Raw genomic sequence first — 27432 nt, 5'->3', positions numbered from 1 at the left:
TCTTTGACTTGGAGGATGTTAAATTCCCTCTCAGACGTGATATCTATTGTTAGGTTGAAAGTCTGTTTCTCCTTAGAAGGAACACTGGAGAATGTGTAATACTAATGATTGTGCTGTCTTCTCTTGCTGTTAATAGTAATCATCTCTTTTCCTTCCCTTTCCTGCTGCCTCTTTCCTTTTCTTCCCTTTCTTCCCATGTACTTTTTGAATTTATTAAACTGGCCTATATATTTTTTCCTTGCTTTCCTTTTCTTGAATTTTGTGATCTCCTGCCCCATTCTGTCTTCCCCACTTGCTTGGGTTCCATGTTGCTAGTTTTTATGTTCGCACGCTCATTATCACCCTTTTTTGTACTTCAAATCCCAGCAGCTGCCCAGCCAGGTCCCCGAGCACAGCCCTGTGGTTTATGGGACTGTGGAGAGCGCTCATCTTGCTGCCAGCACCCCTGTCACTGCAGCTAGCGACCAGAAGCAAGGTTTGTGTATGACTATTTTCCTCGTGTTTTCCACCCTCTTATCTTTAGTGTCTTTTTATATTACTACATTTCCCTTAGCATTTAAGAGTAAGAGTAAAATAATCTGAGTCTTATTTAGATACCCACTTTTAAGGAAAATCAAAGTGTTCAACAACTAGAAAAGTAAAGTGTAGGGGTGATTAGTAAAACTTTTCCTATATTTTGTTAATGCCTGCCTCACTGTCAGTATATTTACAGGTAAAAACTTAGCTGCCTTAAATGCTTTTTTGTTTTTTTGTAACAAATTTGGGGCAATAAATTCAAGGATATATTGCTTTACAAGAACAACACAGTTTTATTTACATATCCAACATGTTCCTGTGTGTCTTGCTATTTTTAAAACAAAATGTTTCTTCTTATAAGTTTGGCTTTTATGGCTTCAGTTGGAGATAGTGCTGAGTTCAGATCCTGACTCTATCATGCAATATAGCTGTTTGGTCTTGATGAGTCATTATGCTGTGTATCTTAATTTCTTTACTTACAAAATGGAATAAAGAAGACCTACCTCACAGGGTTGTTGTGAGGACATGCCTAGCATATGAAAAGTGCTTATTAAATTATAGCCATTATAACTGCTGCAGGAATCATACTAAGGTCTGTATTCCTATTGACTTTGAAAATGCCAAATGTTTGTTGAAATAAATCCTTTTGGATTATGGTAAACGTTAAGGGAAATCTCATGCCAAAAAATGGGATATCACAGTTTCTCTTCCTTGCCTAGTTGGATTTAGGTTGACCTTAGCTAGAATTGTGAAACAATTCTCATTAGGCACAGGAGGAAGCAAATTACTTTGGGCATGCTTTTTTTAATGCTTCTCATCATTCTAAGAATGAATGGAAATTATATTTGTTTTCTTAAATTATTCATCCTTTAAACATTTTAATAATCTATAGCCAGCTGTTAGCAAATACACTTTCTAAAAATTATTTTTTGAAAAGCATTCAGGAATTGGCACATAATCAAAGTGGAGGTATTTAATATTATTGGTTTTTTACTGGACTGCAAGTTAATCATACTTATAAACTTCTAATGTATGACTTCAATGCTGTTTATAGGATACAAAGATATCGTGATTGTTTTTTCCCTTGAGTATTGAGGAGCCTAGTAAACTTGAACAGAGACAAGTTCTATATTGTATTTGTTTTGTAAGATAGTTTTAAGCCAAAAAGATAGATAATGAATTCTAACCTGGCATGCTTCTAAAAGTTAGTCAAATACTGCTTTCGGCTTTGTTCAGAGTTAGAGACTGCTGCATGCTTAAGGCTGAATTTTTAAATTAAAGTCATTCACCTTGCAAAAGTGTAGATGATAAACTGTTGTGGAGGACCACTTCCTACCTGCCTCCCCGCCCCACAATGGAAAAGCAGTTTTGAGTCAAAATTCAGAACGTTGTTTTCAGTCTGAGTGGAGATTAATTTTCAGGGTATTCCCCTCAAAACTTTATTACTTTTACACAGTTATAATCCTTTTGTTAGTTAGAATTATGCTAAACATATTAAATATTTACCATGCAAAGAGGCCTTAAAATATATCCTCTATGCTGACTCAGTAGCTGGGCCACGATAAAGAAAGAATTCATAATATTTCTTAGTGATGAGAGCTCTGACCTGCTAAGGTTTTCAGATTATTAGACACCTGCATTTTGTCACATATAGGCCTTCATTTCCAAAAGAAAGACTGTAGAATTCTTGGTTTCCTCAGTTTTTTTTGCTTTGTGGAATTTTAAATTGTTGTGTGATACAGATATGGGTGAATTGGAAAATGTTTCAGGTTACTGTGATGAAAAACTTTCATTTTAAGCTTATTTCATAAAGCTTATAAGTAGTTTTATGTGACTACTGCTGTCTTCCTCTTAGTACCACTGTCCTCCAGGAAACTCAGTAGTAATTCTGATTTTCTATTTGTAACTCTACCCATAGTTTGCCCCAATATATGGAATAGTTTGCAGAGGAGTATTTTTTTTTTTTCAACTAAATGTATATAATTCAAATAACATTAGAAGGGTCACCATTTTTCAGATAAAAAATTAGTTAAAATTTTAACTTTTTTTCTTAACTGTAGATTCCTTTTGAACTTAAAGTTAGGTACAAAATGCACTATTTTCAAAGATTGCTATATCACCTCCAGAATCAATAGATGGTGTACTTTGCCATCAGATTGGTTTTTCTCTCATGGAAATGTCATTTCTGAGTGGTTGCACTAGATAACAGATTCCCACATTAGCCCCAAAATCTCCCCCTAGCTTGATTCATCTAAATACCTCTTTTTTTTTTTTTAATGAATATTTTTTATTTTTTGAATTGGAAGAATGTGGGATTTGAAATCATTTACAGGTTCCAGCACTTGCTAGTTATGTGACCTTGGACCTATGACTTAATTTCTAAAACCCTCAGTTTCCGCATCTGTGAAACAAGAACATAACAGTTTCTCCCCTAGTGGTGGTTGTAAGAATTAAAGGACACTATGTGTATATGGTATTTGACCCAGTTCCTGGCACATAGTAAATGCTTATTTAATAAATGTTTGCACCATTATTAAGCTTCTGGTTTTCTTAGAGGTTTTGATGTAAACAGCTAGAATAGTTACATGAAGACCAAGTTTTTATACAAATATGCCATTTCCCATTTGTTGAGTACTTTTTAAAGACACAGGAAAAGACCTCTACTTGGTTTGTAGAGAGAAAGACTGTTGAATGAATTAAAATACTCGGCTGGTGTTGATGGTGGAAAGACAGCTTAAATAATTGATTTTTGTTTGATATTTTTGAGAAAGTGCATTCAGCCTAGTGTACGGAGAGCATGGTATGGATAATTAAATACAAATAAAAGTTATTTGTGCCTTCTTGCTAGTCTTAGTGCCTTTTGAAAGTCCTTGGTTTAGAGTAGGTATTCAGTGAATGGTATTCTGTTGTAATTCAAGCCTTTCTAACAATGTAGCTCAATTGGCATTTAAGACGGGCTATTCTCTGTCAAGTGAGACTTTCCCTCAAATTGCAGGATGCTTAGTATTCCTGGTCTCTGCCCATTAGATGACGGTAGCACCCTCTCAGTTGCATGAGACTGGTGACAACCAAAAGGCACCCATCTGGGCAGTTGCTTCCACTGCCATATGGAATAAAAGAGAGCAGTTTTTTCATTCTTTCCTACATGACATTCATTATGTTAACTACAAGTAAGGAGAAAGAAAAAGTATTTCTTTTCTCATTATCCAGAGCCATTGTTAATAAACTGTTCCAGACTTTCCTGTATGCATATAGGTTAGTATTATGTATTTTTTTAAAGTTACCAAATTAGGTTTATGCTCTACATACAGCTTTGTGCCCTGCTTTTTAAAAAATCTATCTTTTATTATAAACAACTTTCCATTTCATTAAATGCTCTTTTAAAATCCTATTTTAAATGATTGTATAGTATATCATGATATTCCCAGACCATCATTTCTTGAATCCCTCATTGTTACGTATTTAGCCTATTTTCCTTTTTTTTTTTTTTTGGCTATTATGGTATTGCCTTAAATGTTCCAGACCTCTACCTTTGCTCACTTTTGCATGATATTTCCTTAGAAAAAATTCTTAAAAATGGAATTCCCACAAGTTCTTAAAGATGCCAAATGTTATAAACATTTTTAATGTTGTATATTAGATTTCAAACCACCATGGCTCTGCAGAGCATAATCTTAATAACGAAAGTTCTTAGATAAAACCAATTCTTTATTTAGATCTACTGTATTATCCTTTTCAGCTTTCTGTATTAAAGCTTTAATGAATGAATTAAAGGACTTTTATTTCAAAATGTGGAGCTCTCAGAATAATTAACTTTTTTTTTTTGGTGTTTCTTCATTAATATTAGATTTTTCTCGAGTATACAAAAGTTTCAGTCCTAGGTCTCCTTTTGATTGATTATTTTTAGTATCAAATTTTATTTCCCAAAATTAATAATTGAATCGACATACTCTTATTAGATTATTAATGCGAGAGTTATTATTTTCTACGGTTTAATTTACTGCATCTGGATTTCATTTAGTGGTCATAAAGAGTGTAATTCTAATGAGCTTTCACAGTAGTCTCATGTGTAGTCTGTGTGACCTGTGCAGCAGTTAGTTGGAAATTGCTTTCATCAGAGCTATTTTAATATGTATTTATTATATATATGTCACATATACATATAGTAAACATATTTCTTTGAAATATTTTTTTCTCTTTCTCTGGCAGTGTAGTCTGAAGGTTTTGACAGTGAGAGCCTTATTGACTTTATAGCTCCACTACAGGAAATAGGCAGAGTTCAATTTAAGAAGCACTGGCTTTTACTCCCCTAAATTAAAGAGAATTTTAAGGCCAATTAAAGTTAGTTGTAGTGAATGAAATTCTAATGAGTGTCTAATTTTCCACTGGAGCCTGTTTGTTGTGCTAAGGAAGCACAAGGCTAGAAACTAGTCTAAATCTCCTTTGGTTTCATCCCCCCAGGGATGAATCAGATATTACTTTACATGGAATTTTAAAATATTGACATTTTTGTGAATTAGAATTCCTTACATTTCTCTGGTACCTTTATTGTGATGATCAATTTATGTCTCTTATTCTTGCTCTCATTCTTTCTGTCTATACACAGACACACATTTTATTATTCTAAAATATTTCAGACACATATATTAAGTGTTCTTTTTTTATTGGGCTTGGTTATCTGAAAACTTTGTTTTCTACTTAAATATTTTTTTTTTTACAATCAAGACATAAGATAAACTTCCATTTTTATATCTTCAACATTATTTCTGGTTATATGCCTCTTTTAAAAAGCAAAAAGTTAAATTAATTTCTAAATGAATTTTTATGTTCAGGAACTTGATGTCACTATCGATAATAAATTTCATTGATGATAAATGACACTATGATATCTTCTCTTAAAACATAGTATTTTTAGATAAGTAATATACGTTCTTTATAAAAATTGCCCCAAATGTAGAAATAGATAAAAAATATCAGTCTATAATAATTTAATCTCCAATTATTTGCCCTTGAACCGTCCTGCCACTATAGTGTATCCTTGGTAGAAAACTTCCTACAGGGAATAATAATGGTTTAGCTTCAGTTTTGCTAAGCTTTTCCATTATATTCTTGACATAATCATTTGATGAATTGATTCCTTCTCTTACTCCAAAATAAACCTTACGTGTATTGGAGACCATGTAATAGTAGGTGTAACAGAAAAGAAAATATGACAATATTTTTGGAGTGGCTGATTATATCTAATATTTGGTCTCTCTTCTGCCCATAATTTAGGGTAAGAGATTAAAAGAATTAGCCCAAAATAATACAATGTAATCTCTGATCCAGGAATTATTCTTAAAACTCTTTCTCTTTTTCTTCCCCAGAGGAGAAGCCAAAACCAGACCCAGTGTTAAAGTCTCCTTCCCCAGTGCTTAGGTTAGTCCTTAGTGGAGAGAAGAAAGAACAAGTGGGCCAGATGTCTGAGACTACTGCAGCAGAATCCATACCAGAGCTTCCTCTGCCTCCATCACCAACCGCTATTTCTCCAATTGCTCGAAGTACAATTGCTTCCCCCACCGCTGCTGCTCGCAGTAGCCAGCCGACATTCACCACTGCTCTAGACGACAGATGTGAACTCTCCTCCGCAAAAGAAGACACAGTTCCTATACCCAGCCCCACATCTTGCACAGAAACATCAGATCCTTCACAAACAGATGTTATCGATGATGATATATGCAAGAAATCTTGTAGTGTAGCACCTAATGATATTCCACTGATTTCTAGTACTAACCTAATTAATGAAATGAATGGAGTTAGTGAAAAATTACCAGCCACGGAGAGCATTGTGGAATTAGTAAAACAGGAGGTGTTGCCACTGACTCTTGAATTGGAGATTCTGGAAAATCCCCCAGAAGAAATGAAAGTGGAGTGCGTTTCAGCTCCCATCACCCCTTCCACAGTTCCTTCCTTTTCTCCATCTCCTCCAACTCCTCCAGCTTCTCCTCCTGCGCCAGTCATTGTCCCTGCTGCTGCCATGAACGTTAGTACTGCTAGTGCTCCCGCCACAGTCCAGAGAGTCTCAGAAGAGGATGAGAGTATAAGAACTTGCCTCAGTGAAGATGCAAAAGAGATTCAGAACAAAATAGAGGTAGAAGCAGATGGGCAAACAGAAGAGACTTTGGATTCTCAGAACTTAAGTTCAAGAAAGAGCCCTGTCCTAGGTAAGCTATTCTGCCGTTAATTATCATATGCTTGCTGAACATGAAAAAGAAGCAGTATTTGAGTTATTTTTTAATTGGCTACTTTCCTTGACTTCCAGAAACATCAAATGAATGCTGAAATTCCTAGTCTGATTTCTTCAATGGTGTGTTTATGTTTTAGTGCAGCCTGCAAAAGAGTTACTCCATTGTCTAAAAATGCAAATGAAATTTCAAATATACAAAATGCCTCAAAGGTATATGTCACTGTACATGTGTATTTTGTTTTTATTTTTTTGCCTCGTTCATATGAATCAGATCCTCAGTGGTTGATTTTGTTGTTTTAGGGCTGGAAACCAATTACAATTAGCATGTAGTCTAATCCTGTCTTCTCAGAATTTTAAAATCTAGTCAATCCTAAACTTAAAGGAACTCCTCTATGCAAGACCTCTTTAATCTTGGATTTCGGACATAGCAATCAGAACATCAAAGGTTTATGACTAGTTCCGAAAAATAAAAGTGCCCTCGTTGATTAACTCTCAGATAAGTTTAATGCTTTTTCATTTTTTCTTTAAAAAGTTTATGTTCTCCTGTAATTGCCATTATTATTTTATTATTAATATTATCAAAGTATTCTTCCCAATTCAAAATTACTTCTTTTTAATGTAGCATCACCTAGGATCTGTGGAACTAATCATTGGGTTTCTATAATTTTAATCAAAAGTGACCTGAGGCTTATCAACTATTCTAAAGTCAGTAGCCCATAAGAATATGGCTTTTAACAAGTCAGCAGAGCCCGTCTTCTGCAACATTGCTCTGAACCGTACAATTTACTCTCTGGTGCCTGTCAGGTTAAGTTATACAATTTGACAAATGAGTGCTCCCCCAACAGTTGATCTAGATATGCACTTGGGAGGTTTTAGTCAACAACATCCTCAGTTTTTATTGTCTATTTTGAGCTGTCTGATAGGGAAACTTCACAAATCAAAAACCCAATCCCTACTTTTAAGATGTGGCTTTCCCACTAAGTTCAGTCCTTGAGACAATTTCCTCACGAATGTACTTAGAAGGTTTCTGGCTACTTGAAACAGTAGAACATCTCGTTTAACATAGTAAACCAGAGCAGAAAAACAAACAATGCAAGGCAGTTAGGACAGGGAGAAGTTTATTAATGATAAACTTGTAAATTACCTGTTTCCTGAACAGACTGGCTTCCATTGGCATCAGTATTTATTTATAGTGCCACCACTATTTGATGAACTTTCTTCCTTGGTGGAGTGATTACCTGGGGCTTTTTTGTCAGTCACTTGCTGAAAAAACAATCTTAATTTTGGTGTGGCTGCAGGTGAATGCCCGCAAAGAACAATCATTTGTTGGGTGAGCAGTAATTTGACCCTTCATTGTTTCCTTTCATTTACCCAACTAGTGAAGTGGTAGTTCCAAAATTAGGAGAAGCTGTTGAGGACACATGTTTAAAAAAAACATCAAAACAAATAACAAAGAAAAACAAAGCAGTTGTAGGTAATACAAGTCAGAGATACAGACCATACCTCAGAACTTAAATAAGTGTACAGCAAGACTCTGCACCAAAGTCATACTTCCGCTCACCCCTGACAATTATTCTTTTAAGCAGTTTGTCACTTAGGTAGCCTGATGTTGCAAGGGCAGTGCCCAGGGATAAATGGACAGTTTGAGGGGCCAAGTGATCTTCATACTATGGTACATTTTTTCAAAATGCAAATACTCTTGGAATTAGTAATGTAAGTCACCAGCACCTTAGTGAAAGAGTATAGATTCTTCATTTGCAAACCAGAGGATACGCTAGAAAAGAAAAAAACTGTCTTTTGCATGATTAGGGATGAAGTAGAGATTAGTGATGTTGAGAAGTAAAGTGTGTTAGCATTTTTCTACTTTCATGATTTTTTTAACCTATAAATGTATATTAAAAGAATTAGAAGTTCTATAATTTCCCTTTATATCTTATGCTGTTCAAAGTCCAAAGTAAACCAACCTCAAGAACCCATGCAGTCTAGCATTTTTTAAAATTGTACAGCTACCAGAAACATTCCTGACTCTCTTATTTCTGTACAAATAGTTTTTATACTATTTTGTGTACAAATAGTTTTTATACTATTTATACTTTTGTGGCAATAGTTATTGCCACAAAAGTTAAGTGAAAATTTAGATTATCATCATTCTTTTAGATATATCAGCGTGAAGTTGTTATATTCTTAATGAGTACAGTCTTTTTTGCACTTATTTGTTTAGTGTACCTTGTTTACTTTGAGAGGTTATTAAATCATAAGAGTTTGGTTTAGATACCAGTCTTTGGTTGTTGATTTTGAGACTAATTCTTACTGTCTCACCTGAGGAAACACTTTAAAGCTGGCTTCAGAAACCATTTTCTTTTGACAGATGTGATGCATAAAAATGCACAGTGGTTGGTATGGAGATACTAATTTAAAGCAGTAATTAAAGTCAGATTTAGGGATATGGTCCCGCTTCTGCTGGAAAACACTTAATTGCAACTGTTCTCGATCATAATTCTGACTAGCAAAATGCAGCAATTCTGCATGCTTCAGTGTTGAAGAGCAAGCCCTGTAAAGTGAGAATTGTGTGTGTTTATCTTCAGTGTACTCTGAAAAGTCTCAGAAATAGGCCAGACTTTCGATTACTTGATTCATACAATCACTGCAATAATTAAATGTGCAAAAATCTATATTAATTGGAAGATTTCTTCAAGTCTTAGGAATTTTTATTATGCTTTCTATGTATATTTGGTAGGGAAGAGAAGGGAGTTTCAGAACTAGTGGAAAAACATTCTCTACTCACCATTAGGAATTCATTTTGTACAACTTCCTGAAGGCATGTACTGTGTACCAAGAACTTTTCTGTTTTTTAAAATAGTGATTTTTCTTTTTAATATCTGTTTGATATTAAACTATTATTTGAAATCCTTTTGGCAGAGAGAGATTTCTCATCTTTAGTCTATTTTATCTTCCAGCTCTTGCTCATGGTGTGTTGCTTCTTTGTATATTTTATAAATTTGTTTTATGAACTCATATTCAGCTAAGTTTTCCTGGATGTAGATTGAGGGCAAGTCCTCCCAAAGCAGGTTTGTGTTTACTTTACTTACTAAATGTCTTGGGAAAGCATCTGCTGAAACTTAATCTGAGTTTAATGTCCTAAATCTACTTTCATACCCTAAACAAAGTGTGAAGACATTCTCTGTGGACACTAATTTATAAGGATGACAGCGGTCCCTCTCCACCTAGCTGAAACCAAACATCCTTCCTTGTCATCACTCTGTTGGTTCATTACTTTATTTTGTTCTGTTTTATTGTTTTAGCTACCTTTTCACTGAGACTGTTACCCTGTTAGGAATCTCAGAGCTTTTTGTAAGAATTTCAGTTCCAAGTCCTCATTTTGCAGGGATCCAAGATCTCATATCTCCCTCAAGGGTATTAAAATGTAAACTCCTTGGTTATAGAGACTGGATCCCACATCTTCAGTCGTGTACGTAGTGGCTATAGTGACAACAGCAACTGATCTTGTTTGTGTGGCTTCCAGGAGTCCCTTTTAGGATCGTAAGCTCAGCTAAGGTTGAGGATGGTTTCCAGATTCTATAGATTGCAAGATGAGAGATTTCTCAGATAGAGATATGATTGTATGTTTTGAGTGATATTAATGAAATACTGGTCCATATAGCTGACCAAATTGCTGTTCTCCTTTGGTGGTTTTATTTTACTTTAGTATAAAGGGAGCATACTTTACCAGTGAGATATTGACAGTATTTTAAAAGAAATAAAACATAAATGAACATAAAACCAGAGACATAAAAGTCTTGCAGTTTGGGTAGACTAACCTGAAAAAGACTCATTTTTAAAACCATGATCTCAAGGTGAGTAGCAGGAATAGGGAATTTAAAATTTATTCTTGCCTTTGTTCAACTTATACCTTCTGAGAAGTATTTGAAATATCCCCATGAGATTTAGGCATAATCCTTCCCCTAATATACACCGTTATTATTTAACTTCTTATATTCCTCTAGAGAAATATGTTCTGGAACCCTGGGAACAAAACTTCCCAAACGTTCCTGATTTCATGTCATCAAAACCAGCAGAGCAATCCTTAAAGGTTTCTTTTTTTAGAGACTTGAGTCCTGAGTGATCCTTGGGAATAAGGAAATTAAAATTTTTGGTTTTCCCCACCTTATTTGTAAAAATATTCTCAACAAAACTGCCTAAAAAGTATATTTCTGCTATGTCATTCCTGTTTTCTTATTGCCTTCCACAGTGAAATCTTAAGGATTCTCTGGAGAATCCTGGCTGCTGGCTCCAATTCTGTCATTCATGTGCTGCGCAATGAGCGCAGACACCTGATGGTGGAGTTTACTGACAGGTGCAGGTGCCAAGCCTCTGGCAAGCACCTTGCACACGTTCTTGCCTCTTCATAGGGTGTACACTTAGCTACTATTTACAGTAGTTCATTTCTTTGCAACGTGAGCCCCAAGGTTTCATTCATTGGATATTAATTAACTTACTCATGCATATCTTCATGAATAGACATAGATTCTTTGTTCAGAAGTTTGCCCTTTCCCCCCCAGACTTAGTAATTAATCTGCTTCCAAAAGAAACCATTTGATTTACCTGCTTCCAGACAGGGTAGTCCAGACAGTTTAGGGGCATGCTATTCTTTCAGGCAAAAGGGAACTCTTTTCAGGAAAACTTAGTCTTGCTAAAAGCTTTCCTTTCTCCGCTATCCTTGACCTTGAGAACTATTTTCAATATCTTTGACGAGATAATTTTTCCCTACTAACGCAGAAACATCTCCAAAATGCATTTCCTTCAATATGTCAATTCTCCATTACCTATTGCAGTATTAATAGTACTTGGTAATTTAGTTACAGTCATAATAAGGTCATCTTTCTTTATGTTTACAAAGCCTTTTCTCAGACATATCAAGCATTAATTTTATGATTTAAGCAATTATTCCTGGGATAAAATTATTGCTATTTTGCTGATAGCAAAAATAAGCCATGGAATGTTAAATAGGTCACAGGAAGAGTTACAACCCAAACCTTCCCTTACTTCACATTTCTATTATTCTAACATGCTTTCTATATTGCTATAAAGTTCTTTTAACATTTTCAGGCTTTAGAGATTACACATTTCTGCATGTGACACAGGTTCAAAGGGAGATGTGAAAGCCTGCCTGTTTCAACCACAAATAGTTAATGAAGGTCTACTATGAATTAGTCGTTTTCTGGGCGCTTGACATTTATCAATGAAGAATCTGAAAACCCCTACTCCAGTTGTATGTTGGAAAGTTTTAAGCGCTATAAAAATAATCAAGCAGGACAGGAATGCTGGAAGAGGCAGCAGGTTGTAGTATTTAAACAACATGATCAGAGTTGTAGACCTCTGATCTCAACAACATGAGATTTGAGCAAAGATGGGGAAGGAGGATTATCTGAGCTACCCTCTTACCAAAATCTGTGAATTTTCTTACCCCTTTTTCCTTTTGAGAAATAGTACTATACTCCGTCTTCTCTATTCTTAAATTCCAGTAGGCAGAGCACTACTGGAGAAGATCACACCACTGTGAATGTAAGTGCCTCTACAAATAAACAGTCTTCACCCCAAGCCATTCCTTTTATGACCTCCCTGTTATAAAATTCTGTACAACCCAGCCCTGCTCACCCTCAGCAGATGGCCTTGTTTCTCCCATTGTTTAGAAAACTGAGTGCACTGAGAATGCCTTTTTCAGTCGTCTGCCCAAGCTACAAACCTGTCTCTATCTGAACTTTCATCAGTCTCTTATTAATTGTCCCTTGCAGTCTCATATATATTCACTGCCTCTCCATGGACTTCTTTCTCATAAATATGCTGAAGTCTTTCTCATCCCCAAAACACTTCCTCAGTCATTCATGCTCATGTAACTACCATTTAAACTCCCTCTTCCACTTCTCATCCAAACTTCTCATGAAGAGTTTACCATTCTTGCTTCTACCCTGTTTACTGTTCAGCTAATGTAATCTGCTACCAACATGCTAGTTGAATTTCCCTCAGCCAGATTGCCAGTGGATGTACGTTTATCTTATTGGTCTTTTTACTACATGTAACACTATCAATTGCTCTTTTTCTTTTATTCAGTATAATTTATATGCAGTAAAATTCACTTGTTAGCACTCATTTATGTGAATTTTGACAGACACATAAAGTCATGTAATTACCACTGCAGTCAAATATAGACAGTTCCATTACTCAAAAAAATTCCCTCATATTTATATGTTCCAATTCTGTTATTATTTAACACATTCTTCATGGGTGATTTAATCCACTCTAATAGTAGTCGCTTCTCAATGGCATATACTAAATTTTTATCTCCATGTGAATATCTCTTCTGAGCTTCAGTCTTATATTACCAATTGCCTGTCTCCACTTGAAAATCCCAAAACATCTCAAATTAAATATGTCCAATACCAGACATGTGGAAAAAAATGTTAAATATGTCCAATACTAATCACCTATTGCCCTAAACCTGTTCCTTTATCTCAGTTAGTGGCACTGGCTTTAATTAAGCGACAATCCTGAAGCCACTGTTGATGGACTTTTCCTTTGAGTCACTTTTCTTTCACATACGGTTGTTTTACCTGGGTTGGTTGTTGAATTTGTCCCCTCCTCTTTATTTCCTTCTACCACTGCCGTAGACCTGCACTTCTGCGAGGATGCTGCTCACTTCCCAGTTTTGTCCCACTTCAAATTCATTCTCTACTAAGCAGTCATCTCTTTAAAATATAGATCTGGCCTTATCACTCCTGTCTGCTGAAACCCTTCAGGGTGCTGTGACAGTGGAAGGCATTCACCTTCAAGATAAACTCTCAGCTTCTCACTTTTTACCGCAAGGTCTTGTTATATGTAGTTAGAGCAGCAATCTTCTGAGTATATATGCATAGGATCTGAATGTAACTTTTCATGTGTTTGGTTAATCTAAACACTAGCAATAAAGTGTAGTGGTCAAGATTAAGGCAACAGAGGCAGACACTCATGAGTCTTAGCCTTTCCCTTTGTCTACATATGAGACCTTGGGCAAGTTTCTTAACTTCTCTGAGTCTGTTTTCTCATCCAGAAATGAAGATAATAAGAGTATGTACTTTATATAAAGTTGTAATGAAGACGAAATGTGATGTAAGTAAAGCACTTAGCACAGTGTCTGATATATACTAACCACTCTATAAATATTAAGCATTACTAATGTTTCTATTTTCAGCTAGTATAAGGGCCCACAGGTTCCCTTCAAACTGTACTAATATTACACAGAACAAATGGATGTCATGATCTCTGTCCTTGGGAATTTATGTTCCAAAGAAGAGATGCTCAAGAAGATACCATCTGAAAACTACTTAATTAAATCCCGGACATGAGAAGTAGAAAATCTCTTAGAATAGTCCCTATGCATGTATAAAGGCTTTTATACCCATTATGTCATTGAATCTTCACAATGATCAGACATATCCCAAGGTGACCTCTGCTGTCATTTGAGAAGGAGAAGTTCTGCCTAGAATAGTGAATTTTAAGGAGCGTCTATACCATTGAAAATTTCAAGCATGCGTTAAAGTAGAGGGTAGTAATAACTGTTAATTTCTTGGGTAAGTCAGGAATAAAAAATTAGGAAGAAAACTAAAAGGAAAAAAGTTAAAAAGGTAGCCAGAAAGTGGAAATAACCCAAAACATTAATCAGTTGATGAATGGATAAACAAAATGTGGTGTATGTGTATAAAATATGGAATATTATTCAGCCATACAAGGGTGTGTGTGTGTGTGTGTGTATAAAATGTGAAAAGGAATGGAAATACTGATATACACTACAACTACAAGGTTCATAGGTGAACCTTGAAAACATGTTAAGTGAAAAAGTCACAGAAGACCACTATATATATGAAATTTTTAGAATAAGCAAATCCTTAGTGACATAAAGTAGATGATTAGTTGCCACGGGTTGGGGAGAGAGGAGAGCAAGGAGAAAGTGCTAGTGGGTTTGGGATCTCTTTTGGGGGTGATGAAAGTGTTCTAAAGTTAGTGATGATGGTTGCACAACTCTGTGAATATGATATAAACCACTGAATTGTATACTTTAAAAAGGTGAATTTTGTAGTATGTGAATTATATCTCAATAAAGCTATTAAAATATTTTAATAAAATGAATAGGACTAAGTGGTTGTGCTACCAGCATCTAAATAATAAAGAGGCATCAGCCTAAGAATTTCATGGTAAAAACCCTGACAATAGAAACGATTCAAGTTAGAGAAGTTACAGCTTAGAAATTTAGGAGTAGGTTTCAACAAAAACATCATAATCAACAGTATCAGACATAGAGGAATGTTGCGGTACAACCAAAACCACATTCTCTTTTGAGGTATTTTACGTCTGAAGTATGTATTATTTTTATTCTTACTATTTACTAGTAGTTATATTTTACCTAAGTTTGAGAGGATATTCTCAGCTAGGTGGTGGATGCACCACTGTAGTAAACGTTCTAGGGACATTATTTGATGTCACAGATATGGAATACCCCACTGGGCTGGGAAGGCAGGGTTGTTATTTGTGTTTGACGTACAAAGGGATCTGTTTTAGAAGTAACGATTCTGCATTTCCTTGTATATAATCCAGTTCTTGTATATTTTGCCTCAGTTGATCCACCCTCTCAAAGATCACCTACAGCTTCTACCCAGGACCCTGCCAAGCCTTTCTTGCTCTTCCAGCTATCCATCCTATTAATTTTCCATCCACCTGTTCAATCCCCATTCCTTTCTAGTCTATTTCATATACTCATTATTACCTCAGCTAGTGCAGTTCTCTCTGCTTTGAGACTTCTTGAAGAATATTTTCATCACATACTTCCCAGAAAAGTATTCCCAAGAAAATACTCTTTCTGGATGTATCTCTCCAAGAGTTACAGAATTTTTGTTTCAAAGGTATAAGATCCAGGCTCTCAGGTTAGCCTTCAAGGCCCTTCATTAGTCATTGTCTGTCCCTAGGTTTACCTTTATTTATTTATTTTTTTGTGCCAATCCTCCACACCTATTTGATAGGTGCTGATACTTACATTGTTGCCTTGCTGCTGTCTTCTCAACCTATACCCTGTTAAAGAACCTGCCCCAAATTTAATTTTTTAAATGTGACTGTCTTCACAGATTTTTCCATTCTGATAATTACTTGATTCTTAACACCTAAATATATCAATTTAGAGTACTTGTAGTGTTTTATCAATATTGATATGTATACATTTTATCTCTCCAGCTCTCCCATACTTTCTTCAAGATTAGTAAACCGATTTATATTCTCCACAGATCTTTTATTAAGTATTTGTTCACTCATTTAAGCAAATGAATAAGTTTTTGTTGGTGTTGGTTTGTTCTTGTGTTTTGGTATTTTTTTGCAGGGGAGGTGATAATATGACTGACAAATCAAGTGTATTTAAAATAAGTCACATCACCCTAGTAGGAAAGATTTTTTTTATTTTAATAGTAATAGCTTTCATTAATTACATGCTCACTATTAGGGACTGTTGTATCAACCTCTTGAACCCTCACAACAGCCTTGTTTATCCTGTTTTACAGAAGAGGTGGAGACACAGGATAATACTTGCTGAAGATTATATACATAGCCAGTAAACGGCATAGTCAGCATTTAAACTCAGTTCCATAGCCAGCGCACTTCTCTATATTGCTTTTTATGATAAACTGTAAAACCTTAAAATATACTGTAAAACCTTAAACGTCAACAATCAAAATTTTAAATTATTTAAAATAATTCTTGCAACGTAAGATATTCATTTTATACTGGAAATAAAGGTAATATTTATTTCTAAGTTAAATGTATTCACCTTCAATAGCTAATATGGAACGGCAGAAGCACAGAAGCTGTCATTCCTAATTAGTTAGTACCAAGTTTCTACTGATTCCAAACCATGTAACCTAGGCTGCATGTTAGTACCTAGTGCACCATTTAAAAAATAAAAATAGAAGTCGTTTATATGATAGCATTCAGTATTCAGTGAGATACTTATAACATCTGAAAAGTAATAAGGTTTTTATAACATAATGCCATTTTAATAGTTGTCATTTTTTCCAGCAATTATGAGTCCCAGAGCTGTCATTTTAAATTATTAATTATTACTATTTTAATTTAAAATTATTTTTATTTTTATTGTTTATTGTGGTGACATTGGTTAATGAAATCCAGTAAGTTTCAAGTGTGCAATTCAACAGTAAGTCATATATATTTTGCATTGTATGTTAATTGCCCATAGTTAGATTTCTTTCTGTTACCACATATTAAATATAACTAATTAAATAATTAAATATTATATCAAATAAATATAAATAATCATTTTTAACAGAATTCAAGTAACATTCAAGTGATATTTGAAATAATTAAATCAGTATATCTGATTATATAGGGAGATACTCGTTTGAAATGTGATGCTGCACATTTTAAGATATTGCATAAATTGCACACATCATATTTTTAACTCATATTATAACCCCAAAAAACATGACTCTACATGTTACAAATGGGGTCTACTCTGATTCTAAAACCATGCCAAGATGCAAAATACAGTGTATAGTATGTGTATTACATTCACACATGTAATATACATACAAGATTGCATATACACTGATATTTTCCAAAAGATAAGTAATTAATACTTAATAATGTCTCCTCTGGAGAGAGAGACCTGGGAACAAGATGAGAAGAAGACTTTCTCACTCTTAATTCACTGTTCTGATATATTTTTTTGTCCATACATATGAATTACTTTTGTCAGAAATGCAACCAAAAACAAGTTTTATTATCAATTTTGCAGTTAAGTTTCTTGGTTCTAATGAGAATCATATATATGAAACATGGATTGTTGATTTTCTAAATGTAGCTACCAGTTTGTTTTTGATAAGTCCTAATATTCTCTAGGACTCTACAATGCCTCATTTATGATTAACATTAATTACCATTGTTCAATAATACAAATAGAGAGAATGGAAATATTTCTCTGAAATGTATTTTTTTGCATAAATTTCTGATACCATTTGTATCAGGTCAATTTTTCATAAAAGTAGAGTGCTTAAAATTTTTACTTGTTTGGATTTAAGGCTAAGTACTATTTGGTTTATCAAATATTTGAATAATTGTAATTGGAATAAATAGATGTTGACATTTTCTTCAGACTTCATTAATAGACTAGATTGTCTCTAAAATTTGAATTTATTTTTAGATGAATTGTAACTTAAAATACTTTTTGACTACACTAGCTAGAACCACCAGTACAGTGGCGAATGGAAGAAATAAAAGATGCATCCATTTAGAAAGAAATGAAGTAAAACTATCTTTGTTCAGAAACAACATGAGTATTACATAGAAAGTACAAAGAAATCTCAAAAAAAAAAAATGCTAATAAAACTAGTAAGTGAATTTGAACAAGGTTGCCAGATATAAGACCAAAAAAAGTCTATTGTATTTCCATATACTAATGAAAAGTCAAAAGTTGAAATAAAAAATACCATGTAAAATAGGATCAAGAAGTATGAACTTAAAAAAATTTTTAAAGACCTGTACATTAACAACTTCAAAATATTGCTGAGAGAATTAAAAAGACTTAAGTGTCAAAATGTAACATGTTCATTGGTCAGATGACTCAATATTTTAAGATATCAATTCTTTCTATAAACACAAGCCTCAAATTCCAACAGGCTTTTTTGTAGAAAAAAGTTATAGAAAAAACTGATTGTAAAATATAGAAAAGCAAAGGACCTAGAATGGCCAAAACAATTTTGAAAAAGAAAATTAAAGTTGGAAGACATAACACTATCTGATTTTAAGAGTTATTACAAGCCTCAGTTGTCATGACAGTGTGGTATTGGCATCAAGAAAGACAACTAGATCAATGGACGAAAACAATCCAGAAATAGACCCATATGTAATATACAGAACATGCTTTTGGAAAAGGTGCAAAGGTAATTCACCAGAAAAGGGATAGCCTGAAGTTCTCATACATTGCTGTTGGGGATATAAAATGACACAAGTACCTGGGAAATGGTTTGCAGTTTCTTAAAAAGTTAAATATAAATTTACATATAACCCAGCCATTTCACTCCTAGGTATTTACTCAAGAGAAATGACAGCGTATCTCCATACAAAGATTTGTACACTGGTGTTCACAGCAACGTTATTTGTAATATCCCCAAAGTAGAAATGATCCTAATGTTCATCAGTAGATAAAGAACTAAGGGAGTGAGTGATCACACCTATCAAGGTGTATTTTATTATTCGTAGTGGTTCCCTCAGATTAAGATTCTAGTAGACTCTGCACTTTGCAAAGCGCTGGTAATGTGGACTCACTGATCATCAGATTGGAGGGTGTTTTTTTAAATCCAGGTTTATATATTCAGGGCAATGACTTGTAGTGTTGTATTTAGAGATGAAAAGCATTGAGTAGACATAACTACTTGTAGTCTATTCTCAAATTATGTTTGTGCTGTAGTGATTGACATTTCCTCATCTGTACTAGATTTACCTTAAATTGCAGTCTAGTTTGATTATGGAAGAAATGGCACAAAAGCATTTATTGAAATGCAAAAATACTTACTACACTGCAGAAAGAGCAGTTAAATATAATACAGAGGCCTAGAAAATATGCTGATGGTCTCATAGGAGTCATCTTTGTTCTCGCTGCTGACAGAATTGCATAATAGACTGTTCTCTATTGAGCTTTTTGGAACAAACCTTCTACTTACAGTCACTTTGCTGTTTTATTTTCCTAATGACTTGACATACCATGCTGTAGATGTAACAAACAGCAGTTTTCTCCTTTGCTTAACTCCACATCCTCTCCTGCTACAAAAACAAGAGACAACTTAACCAAACTGAAAGTAAAGTTGGGATTCAGACAAGAAAGTGAAGGAACAAGGTAGAGTTGAGAGGCAGGGTATCTGTTGGAAAGACAAGGGCTTTGGAAATAAGGGCTGTGTTTTAATTCTAGCTCCAAACTTTACTCTCTCTAGGTATTGGGGCAATTTAATTAACCTATTTTTCAGTTTCCTCCTAAAATGGAAATAATGTAATAGTACCTACTAATACCTAGAGACCGAACCAGTGTTTATTGTTGTTGTAGAGAAACATTAACCTTGGATTTAATTTTGATTACGGGGCATTTATTCATTAACATTTTCAGTGAGCATCTTCTGTAGGTCAGGTACTATATTAGATGCTGAATATACAAAGGAAACCAATAAGACACAGTCCTCATCTCAAAAGACTCAAACTCCAATAATGCATTCTTAACTTGAACTCAGGTCTTTAATTGTGTGGAATTAAGTGGGTTGGTGGTAAAAATTTTAGCACTGGTAGGGCAGGAAATAGTCGTGCTGTTGACTAGAAGGCAGAAGCTGAAGTTCTAGTTTTGCTATGCCTCAGAAAGTAGAGAGACACAGCTCTGAAATATGGTGAGGCTCCTTAGTGGCTTCATTCTCATTCAAGTGAACCCATTTAAAATCTTTAGATTTTAAAGTGGTACATTGATAGGTATTTGAGACATTATCATAAAAGAAAACTGAACTTACCTTAATTTCAAATTAAGATGCATGTTTTCTTTCATTTTTTTGTTAGTGTTGTTTGTAAAGATAATACACGAGAAATTTTATTGTAAAATTATAATAAATAAAATTCTGAATTTGGCCCTGGCAAAAAGAAAATAAAAAGACAATGGTATGTGAAAGATTAATCTGTATAGAGTACCTGCAGGTTAAAAAAAAGAAAAAAGCCAGCAAGCTAATAGAAGAATGAATAAAGGATAAAAATAAATTTACACAAAAAAGAACAGATAACCAATAAAAATAGGAAGAGGTGCTCACTTTCATTAGTGAGTGTGGAAGTACCAGTTTTTAGCTATTTATTTGACAAATTTAATATCAAGTACCTGTGAGAATGGAGGAAATCCAACACTCATGTATTTGTGATAGTGTGAATTACTTCAACCTTTCTGGAACTAAATCTGGCAATAGCTATTCAAATAAATGTATGCTAGCCCGTGCACACCTTTTTTGAAATAAAATTACCAGTTTTGGAAATAAAAGTACTAGTAATTAAGTATTTAAAAGTGACTTTTGTGGCAGGAAAAACAAAACATAAGGTCTTTTAAGAGGAATGGTATATGTGTACTATGGAATATTGAGCAGAGGATATGTGAATGAGGTAGATTGGTGTGCTAACTATGAAAGATTTTCATAATTAAGCAGGGGGAAGCACTTTGCAAAACAACTTGTATAGTATGACCTATTTTTCTATTTAAGGTAAACCAAAATCTATTTGATTTTGATTGTTTGTATGAGACATAAAGATATGGCAGACTGTTAATCAGAAATTGTTAATGTTTTTCACCTCAGGCAACTAGAATTTGCTAGTTTGGGAGAGGGGTATTACCTTTATATTAGTTTGTTTCGGTTGATAACTTTTGTCATTTAAAAAAAAAGAAAATTAAAAGTTGAAAAGCAACAAAAGTAGGAAGAGAAAAACCCTTGAATTATATTACTTGGATGTATAGTTATATATTTCTTTTCATAAATGGAAGAATACATACATGCTATTTTAAAAACTTTAAAAATGATCATTTTTAGCAGGTTCATATTAGATACCTGGATATGCTTATGTTTTAATTACTTCAGAAACCACCCAGACCACTTGAACACCTTGAAGTTTCAAAGACACAATTAGAAAAACATAATTGATATAATTAGTAGAGAGAAAATTAGTGAGTCTATCGAAGACTTGAACTGCATAATCAACTAACATGACCTGACACGTATTAAACACTCAAATAGCAGGTCCACAAGTGCAAATGGCAGATTTACCTAGGTAGGCCATATTGTGAGTCATTAAGCATGTCTTAATAGATTTGAAATGATTCAAATCAAAGCAGGTATGTTCTCTGACCACAAAGCAATTAAATTGGAAAAATTAGTAAGAAAAGTATCTCTTGAAAGTATTTGGAAACTAAATAGCACACTTTTAACTAACCTATCTCAAAGAAGAAATCAAAAGAAAAATTATAAAGTATTTTGAACTAAACGAAAATAAAACCCAAATCAAAATTTATGGTTATAGTCATTTTCTATTTTTACTGTAACAGATCACCACAAACTTAGTGGCTTAAAACAATACAAATTTATTATCTTAATAAGTTTGGGAGGTCAGAAGTCCAAAATCAGTTTCACTGCACTAAATGGAAATTATCAACAGATTTGAGTTTCTTCTGGAGGCTTATGAGAGAATTTGTTTTTTCTTTTTCCATCTTTTAGAGCAGCAGCCTCTAGCATTTTTGGCTCCAGGGACTGGTTTCATAGAAGACGATTTTTCCATGGACCCAGGGTTGGCTGGGGAGGGGTGATGGTTTCGAGATGATTCAAGCACATTCCATTTATTGTATACTTTATTTCTATCATTATTACACTGTAATATATAATGAAATAATTATACAGCTCCCCATAATGCAGAATCAGTGGGAGCCCTGTGCTTGTTTCTCTGCAACCAGATGGTCCCACCTGGGGGTGATGGGAGACAGTGACACCTGAAGTGTGTTGCTTATGTCCAGTCTACTATGTAATCTTGTTTTAGTTGCTGTCACTGCAGAAAACTCTGCTTCACGAAGATAGGATGTTGTAAATGGAAGCAGGCTTTTCAGTGCTTTTGTGGCAATCTCGAGATATTCTGCTTTGACTTTAATCCAGAACATACGGATGTTTGACGTTGTCTCAAACACACTTTTAAGGCCACTGTCATTTTTCAGTCTCAAGCACTTGATCCTCTTCTAACATGGACAAAGTCGATGCACCTGGTTTAATCACAAATGGGTCACAGATCCATCCCTTCTCAGTTTGGGGGTCTTTTGTGATTGGGAAGTCATGCAAAACCTCTTTTGAAAGCTGAGATAGGTGATCGTGCACCAGCTGGGAGAAAGAAGGCCCTGGCTCAGTCTCTTTCAAAATCTCTGCTAATTTTGAGACATGTCAAAAATCCCAGTGTTCACTTGTCACCCCCATAATTCCAGTTTGGCCTTGAATGTAGCCACTTTATCTGCCGACTTGAACATAATTGTCGTCCTCCCTTGAAGTGACAGATTGAGTTGGTTGAGCAGGTTGAATATGTCAAACACATAAGCAAGTTTTGCAGCCCATTCCATGTCACTGAAATGTGCTGCAAGCGGTGACTATTTTTCTGAGAGAAATCTCTGGAGCAGAGCAGCTCTCTTAACTCAGAAACTCTGGCCAGTGGCCTACCTTCAGAAAGCCGTCTCACCTCTGTGTATAAGAGAAGACATGTGTGCTCTGTGTCCACATCACAGAGCTGCGTGAACAGATGTGAGTTTAGGGCATGTACTTTAATGTGGTTGATCATTTTAATCACATCCTTTAAAATGTTAAGTTCAGGTGACATTTTTCAGCTAGTCAGCATTTCTCTGTGGATGACAGAGTGCGTAGACTCACATTCAGAAGTGACCTCTTTGACCCAAGTAGAGAAACCAGAAAACCATCCAGTCATGGCATCTACTCTGTCCATGCATATGCTGACACAAAATGACTGACTCAGTTTTCCTGATATGTATTCATTCAAAGACTTGAATAGTTCTGCAGCTTTGGTGTTGGTTGGCAACAAAAGTGCACATAACATATCCTCATGCACATCCTCCTGAAAAATGTATCACAAAAACAAGCATTGTCGCCTTATTGTCAACATCGGTAGACTCGTCAGCCTGGATTGTGTACCATGGTGACTCATTAATTCTCTCTAACAATTGTGCCTCAGCATCTTCTGCTATTTCATCAATTCGTCTAGTTATGGTGCTAGCCAAAAGAGGAACGTGTGCCATCTTTTGAACTTCAGCTGCTCCTAAAAGTTCACAACAAATGTCCTTAGCATCAGGCAAGATCTGCTCTTCACCAATAGTAAAGAGCTTTTTAGCTTTAGCAATGCAGTTAGCCATAAAGAATGATGCTCTCAGTACAGACATGTTTGATGAAGTGGCGGCCTTCAATAATTGTTTCTGTTCTTCGTATTCGCATTTTTTTTTTCTTTTGAAAAACTCCAGTGGTGTGTCTTTTAATGCAGGGTGCTTGGTCTCCATGTGGTGAAGCAGCTTTGAAGGTTTCATGGTTTGTTGGATAACCGGTCGCCACAAATACAAAGCGGCCTTGGAGAGTGAATCACCTGTTGCAGTGAACCTGTAATTTAAGTAGGATTCTTGATATTTTCTTTTTACATGCAACTTTCTTTTTGTTGGCAGTCTTAGAGTCTTCTGCTATCTCATCATTGGATCTTTCCCCCTTTCAAAGAACTTCTCCAGTGACGTTTGTTTTTTACTCATTTTGGCTAGGGTTAGCTTGTGGACTTACCAAAACTGTGACTAAGACAAGTGCACAGTGTGGGAAACAGGCACAGAGGAAAGTGTAAATAAAATTATGTGTGGACCATGTGCTGACTAAAATAAGTGTCGAATTCTGACTTAAAGCCTGTCACCACATGCAGCTGTACAAATGAAGTGCATCAACTCACTTGCCACTCTAAAACCTGCTACCAGATGCAACTTAATTTTCACTTGCCACTCACTGATAGGGTTTTGATGTGAGCCTGCAAGCAATTGATTTATTATGGTCTCTGTGTAGTCAGAACCTCTCTGTTAATGTTAACCTGTATTTGCGCCGTTCCCCAGCGCTAACATCACCACCTCAGCTGTACCTCAGATTATCAGGCATTAGATTCTCATAAGGAGCACGCAACCTAGATCCCTCGCATGTGCAGTTCACAGTAGGGTTCCTGATTCTCTGAAACTCTAATGCCAGATGATCTGAAATGGAGCTGAGGCAATTATGCTAGCGCTGGGGAGCGGCTGAAAATACAGATGAAGCTTTGCTCACTGGCCTGCCACTCACCTCCTCCTGTGTGGCCCGGTTCCTAACAGGCCACAGACTGTGGCCCACAAGTTGAGGGCCCCTGTTTCAGAGGCTTCCTACATTCCACTGCTCGATGATTCCTCCTCCATCATCTTCAAAGTGAGCAGTGAGGCCTCTGCAAAGCTCTCAGGTTCTCCGGCCTTCCTCCCACTTACAAGGACCTTTTGATCACATTGGATCCACTGGGTTAAGCCAAGATAATAGACCCCCATCTCAGGATCCCTTAATTTAATCAGATCTGCAGAATCACTTTTGCCATATAAGATGACATATTCACAAGTTCCAGGGATTCTGACATGGACATCTTTGATGTTGTACATTATTCTGCCTAAGACACTGCTAAGACAGTACTTCGGTTGCAATTTATACACTAAATGCCCACATTAGAAAAGAAAAATGATCTCGAATTATTGACCTCAGCCTCTACCTGAAGAAACTATTAAAAGAACAGAGTATATAAGATGACTAAGGTTCAATATGTAATGTGAACATCTTGACTATAGCTGATAACACTGTATTGTATAACTGAAATTCGCTAGAGAATCGAACTTCAGTGTTCTGCCAAGAAAAAAAAAAAGTAAATATATGAGGTGATTGATGTGTTAATTAACTAGAAGGGGAATCTTTACACAGTGTATGCATACAGCAAATCAGCATGATGTACACTTTAAATATTTTACAATTTTATGTCATTTATGTCTCAATAAAGCAGAAGTTTAGAAAAGAGCAGATTAAACCCAAAAGAAATAATAGAGATAATAGGGGAAATAAACAAAATAGAAAATAGAGGACAAAAATAAAATCTAAAGGGCGACTATTGAGAACATCAATAAAATTAATCTACAAATTGACTCTTTGTTGGTGTTTAATGTTAAAGCTAGAAGTAAAAAATTGTTAATTGTGTTAGAAATGTATATTTTGGTTAGAATTTAGGTCTAGGCTACTCATTTTGTTATACTTACTTTTTTGGTTCTAGTGGTAGGTAGACCCTGAATTTCTGTGAAGCAGTCTTAGAACAGAAGCCTATTTTAAACATATAATGGAAAACATAATTACCAAGCCATCCATACATTTCAAATAGCAACCCTGAAAAGACGCTGGAAAAACACTGATAGACTTACTGTCTAGTGTTTCTTTTGGTTGACATCTCTCAGTGACCTCCCTCTTTACATATTTTATCGCTATCACTTTTCTTTTCCAGTTCATTTACATTGCCATTGTAAAAATTTATCCTTTCTCACCTGGGTTTCTTCTTCATTCTGCCACAGTTTCTTAGATAAATCATCAAAATTTCCAAATTCTCATGAGGATCTGTAGAAGGAAAAGAAGGACAAAATAGGATCAGCCTCGGGAAACTCTATACAGAATTATTGAATATGATTTAATCAGAATGATTTATTGCCAACTTTTAAGATTTCAAAGCCAGAGGAAAAGTAAAAATGTGAAAAAAGTGACAGAAAAGAAAAGGGATTAGAACTGGTTGTTAAGAATGGGAATTCTCACTGAAAGTTCTATTATTGCAACATTCTACTCTATATACAACCCTGTGACCATGCACTTGTGTTCTCTTACCAGTAGTGAAGTATCTATTCTTAGTAAGTCATCATGGTCTCAGTTTTCTGTCACATCATTCCAGAGACCCAGCCTTTGGACACTTTCATCTCAGGTCTTAGAGCCAAGGAGTTTCTGTTATATTCCAAAAGAATAGAAAGCTAGAAAGGAAACTTTTTATAATTCAGTGTTTCTTACCTAGGTGTTATGTGGCCACAGGATCTTCGGCTGGTCTACTCACTTCAGGCACTCCCAGACCATCCCATTCTCATTACCGGAATGTTGGGGAAAGAAGTGAAGTCTCCTCCCAACCCAGAAAATCCTCTCCACAGATGTAGAAAAGAGAGAAGATAGTTTTATTGTTGAGTAGGCATTAAGACTGCAGTGAGCATCGCAGGCAGTCCACTAATGAGACTGCAGACAGAAGGAAATCGCAGCCTTGTATTAGGACTACCAGCACTATTGCTGTTACATCTAATTCATCCTAAATTCTCCTAGTATTTGGGGTGTCCATCTGTTTTAGTCAGTTGCCTTTATCCAAAGGAAAAATTAAACTTTCTACGTGTTCTTGACAGGCAGGTGGTTATAGAAAACACTTGTCTAGGTGAAACTCCCAGGGTGGCTGAGAGAGAGATGTCTCCCACACCCTTAAGAAAAACATTCTTTAGTTGTAAAGCTGGCAAGAGACTTTAGCATTAAAAAAAATAAATTACACATATATCAGAGATAGAGGAGGGTTCTAAATGGTAAGCTTTTTCTAGACAACAATCTAAGAAAAGGAAGAGTGGAAAAGGTCTCTTACTTATTTTGGCACCAGAAGAAATTTTAAGAAAATTTTAACCCTTAGAATTTACTTGCGTACCTAGCCTACTAGTAAATAAACAAGTAATAAAGAAGATACGGTACAGTAAAGAGAAACAATATTAAGTTTACAACACGGTATCTTTAGTAAAAGTTGTTTTCAGAATTATATTTCATAGCTAGTGGAATACCTTGAGATTAAAAAGTTATCTCATGTAAAGACTGACAGGACTAAAAGAAGAAAGAATAATCTAAATATGGAATATATTTATGTCAATGATAGCAGTAATGTTTGTCATTCTTTACTTAATTTGCAACATTACTGACATCTCTGGGTGGAGATTTTAGACTAGACACCATGACTTAACTACTTGGAGTTTC

General features: G+C 35.1%; 1 protein-coding gene across 28 annotated transcripts in view; it reads left to right on the top strand.

Annotated features, from left to right (window-relative positions):
- EIF4G3 (eukaryotic translation initiation factor 4 gamma 3) overlaps positions 1–27432 on the top strand; it is a 274286-nt gene that overhangs the window by 168524 nt on the left and 78330 nt on the right. For 19 of the 28 annotated variants that reach the window (XM_039854732.1, XM_039854726.1, XM_039854729.1 and 16 more), the window contains 2 exons: positions 367–475; positions 5883–6719. In XM_039854732.1, coding sequence (XP_039710666.1) covers positions 367–475; positions 5883–6719 — 946 coding nt within the window. The remainder of the gene's footprint in view (positions 1–366; positions 476–5882; positions 6720–27432) is intronic. The other 9 variants (XM_039854734.1, XM_039854728.1, XM_039854727.1 and 6 more) reach the window with 1 other exon arrangement.

The sequence above is a fragment of the Pteropus medius genome, unplaced genomic scaffold (genome assembly GCF_902729225.1).
Source record: "Pteropus medius unplaced genomic scaffold, Ma_sr-lr_union100, whole genome shotgun sequence".
NCBI classification, from domain to species: Eukaryota; Metazoa; Chordata; class Mammalia; order Chiroptera; family Pteropodidae; genus Pteropus; species Pteropus medius.
The sequence above is the reverse complement of the archived record's forward strand: the minus strand, read 5'-3'. Positions and strand labels throughout refer to the sequence as shown.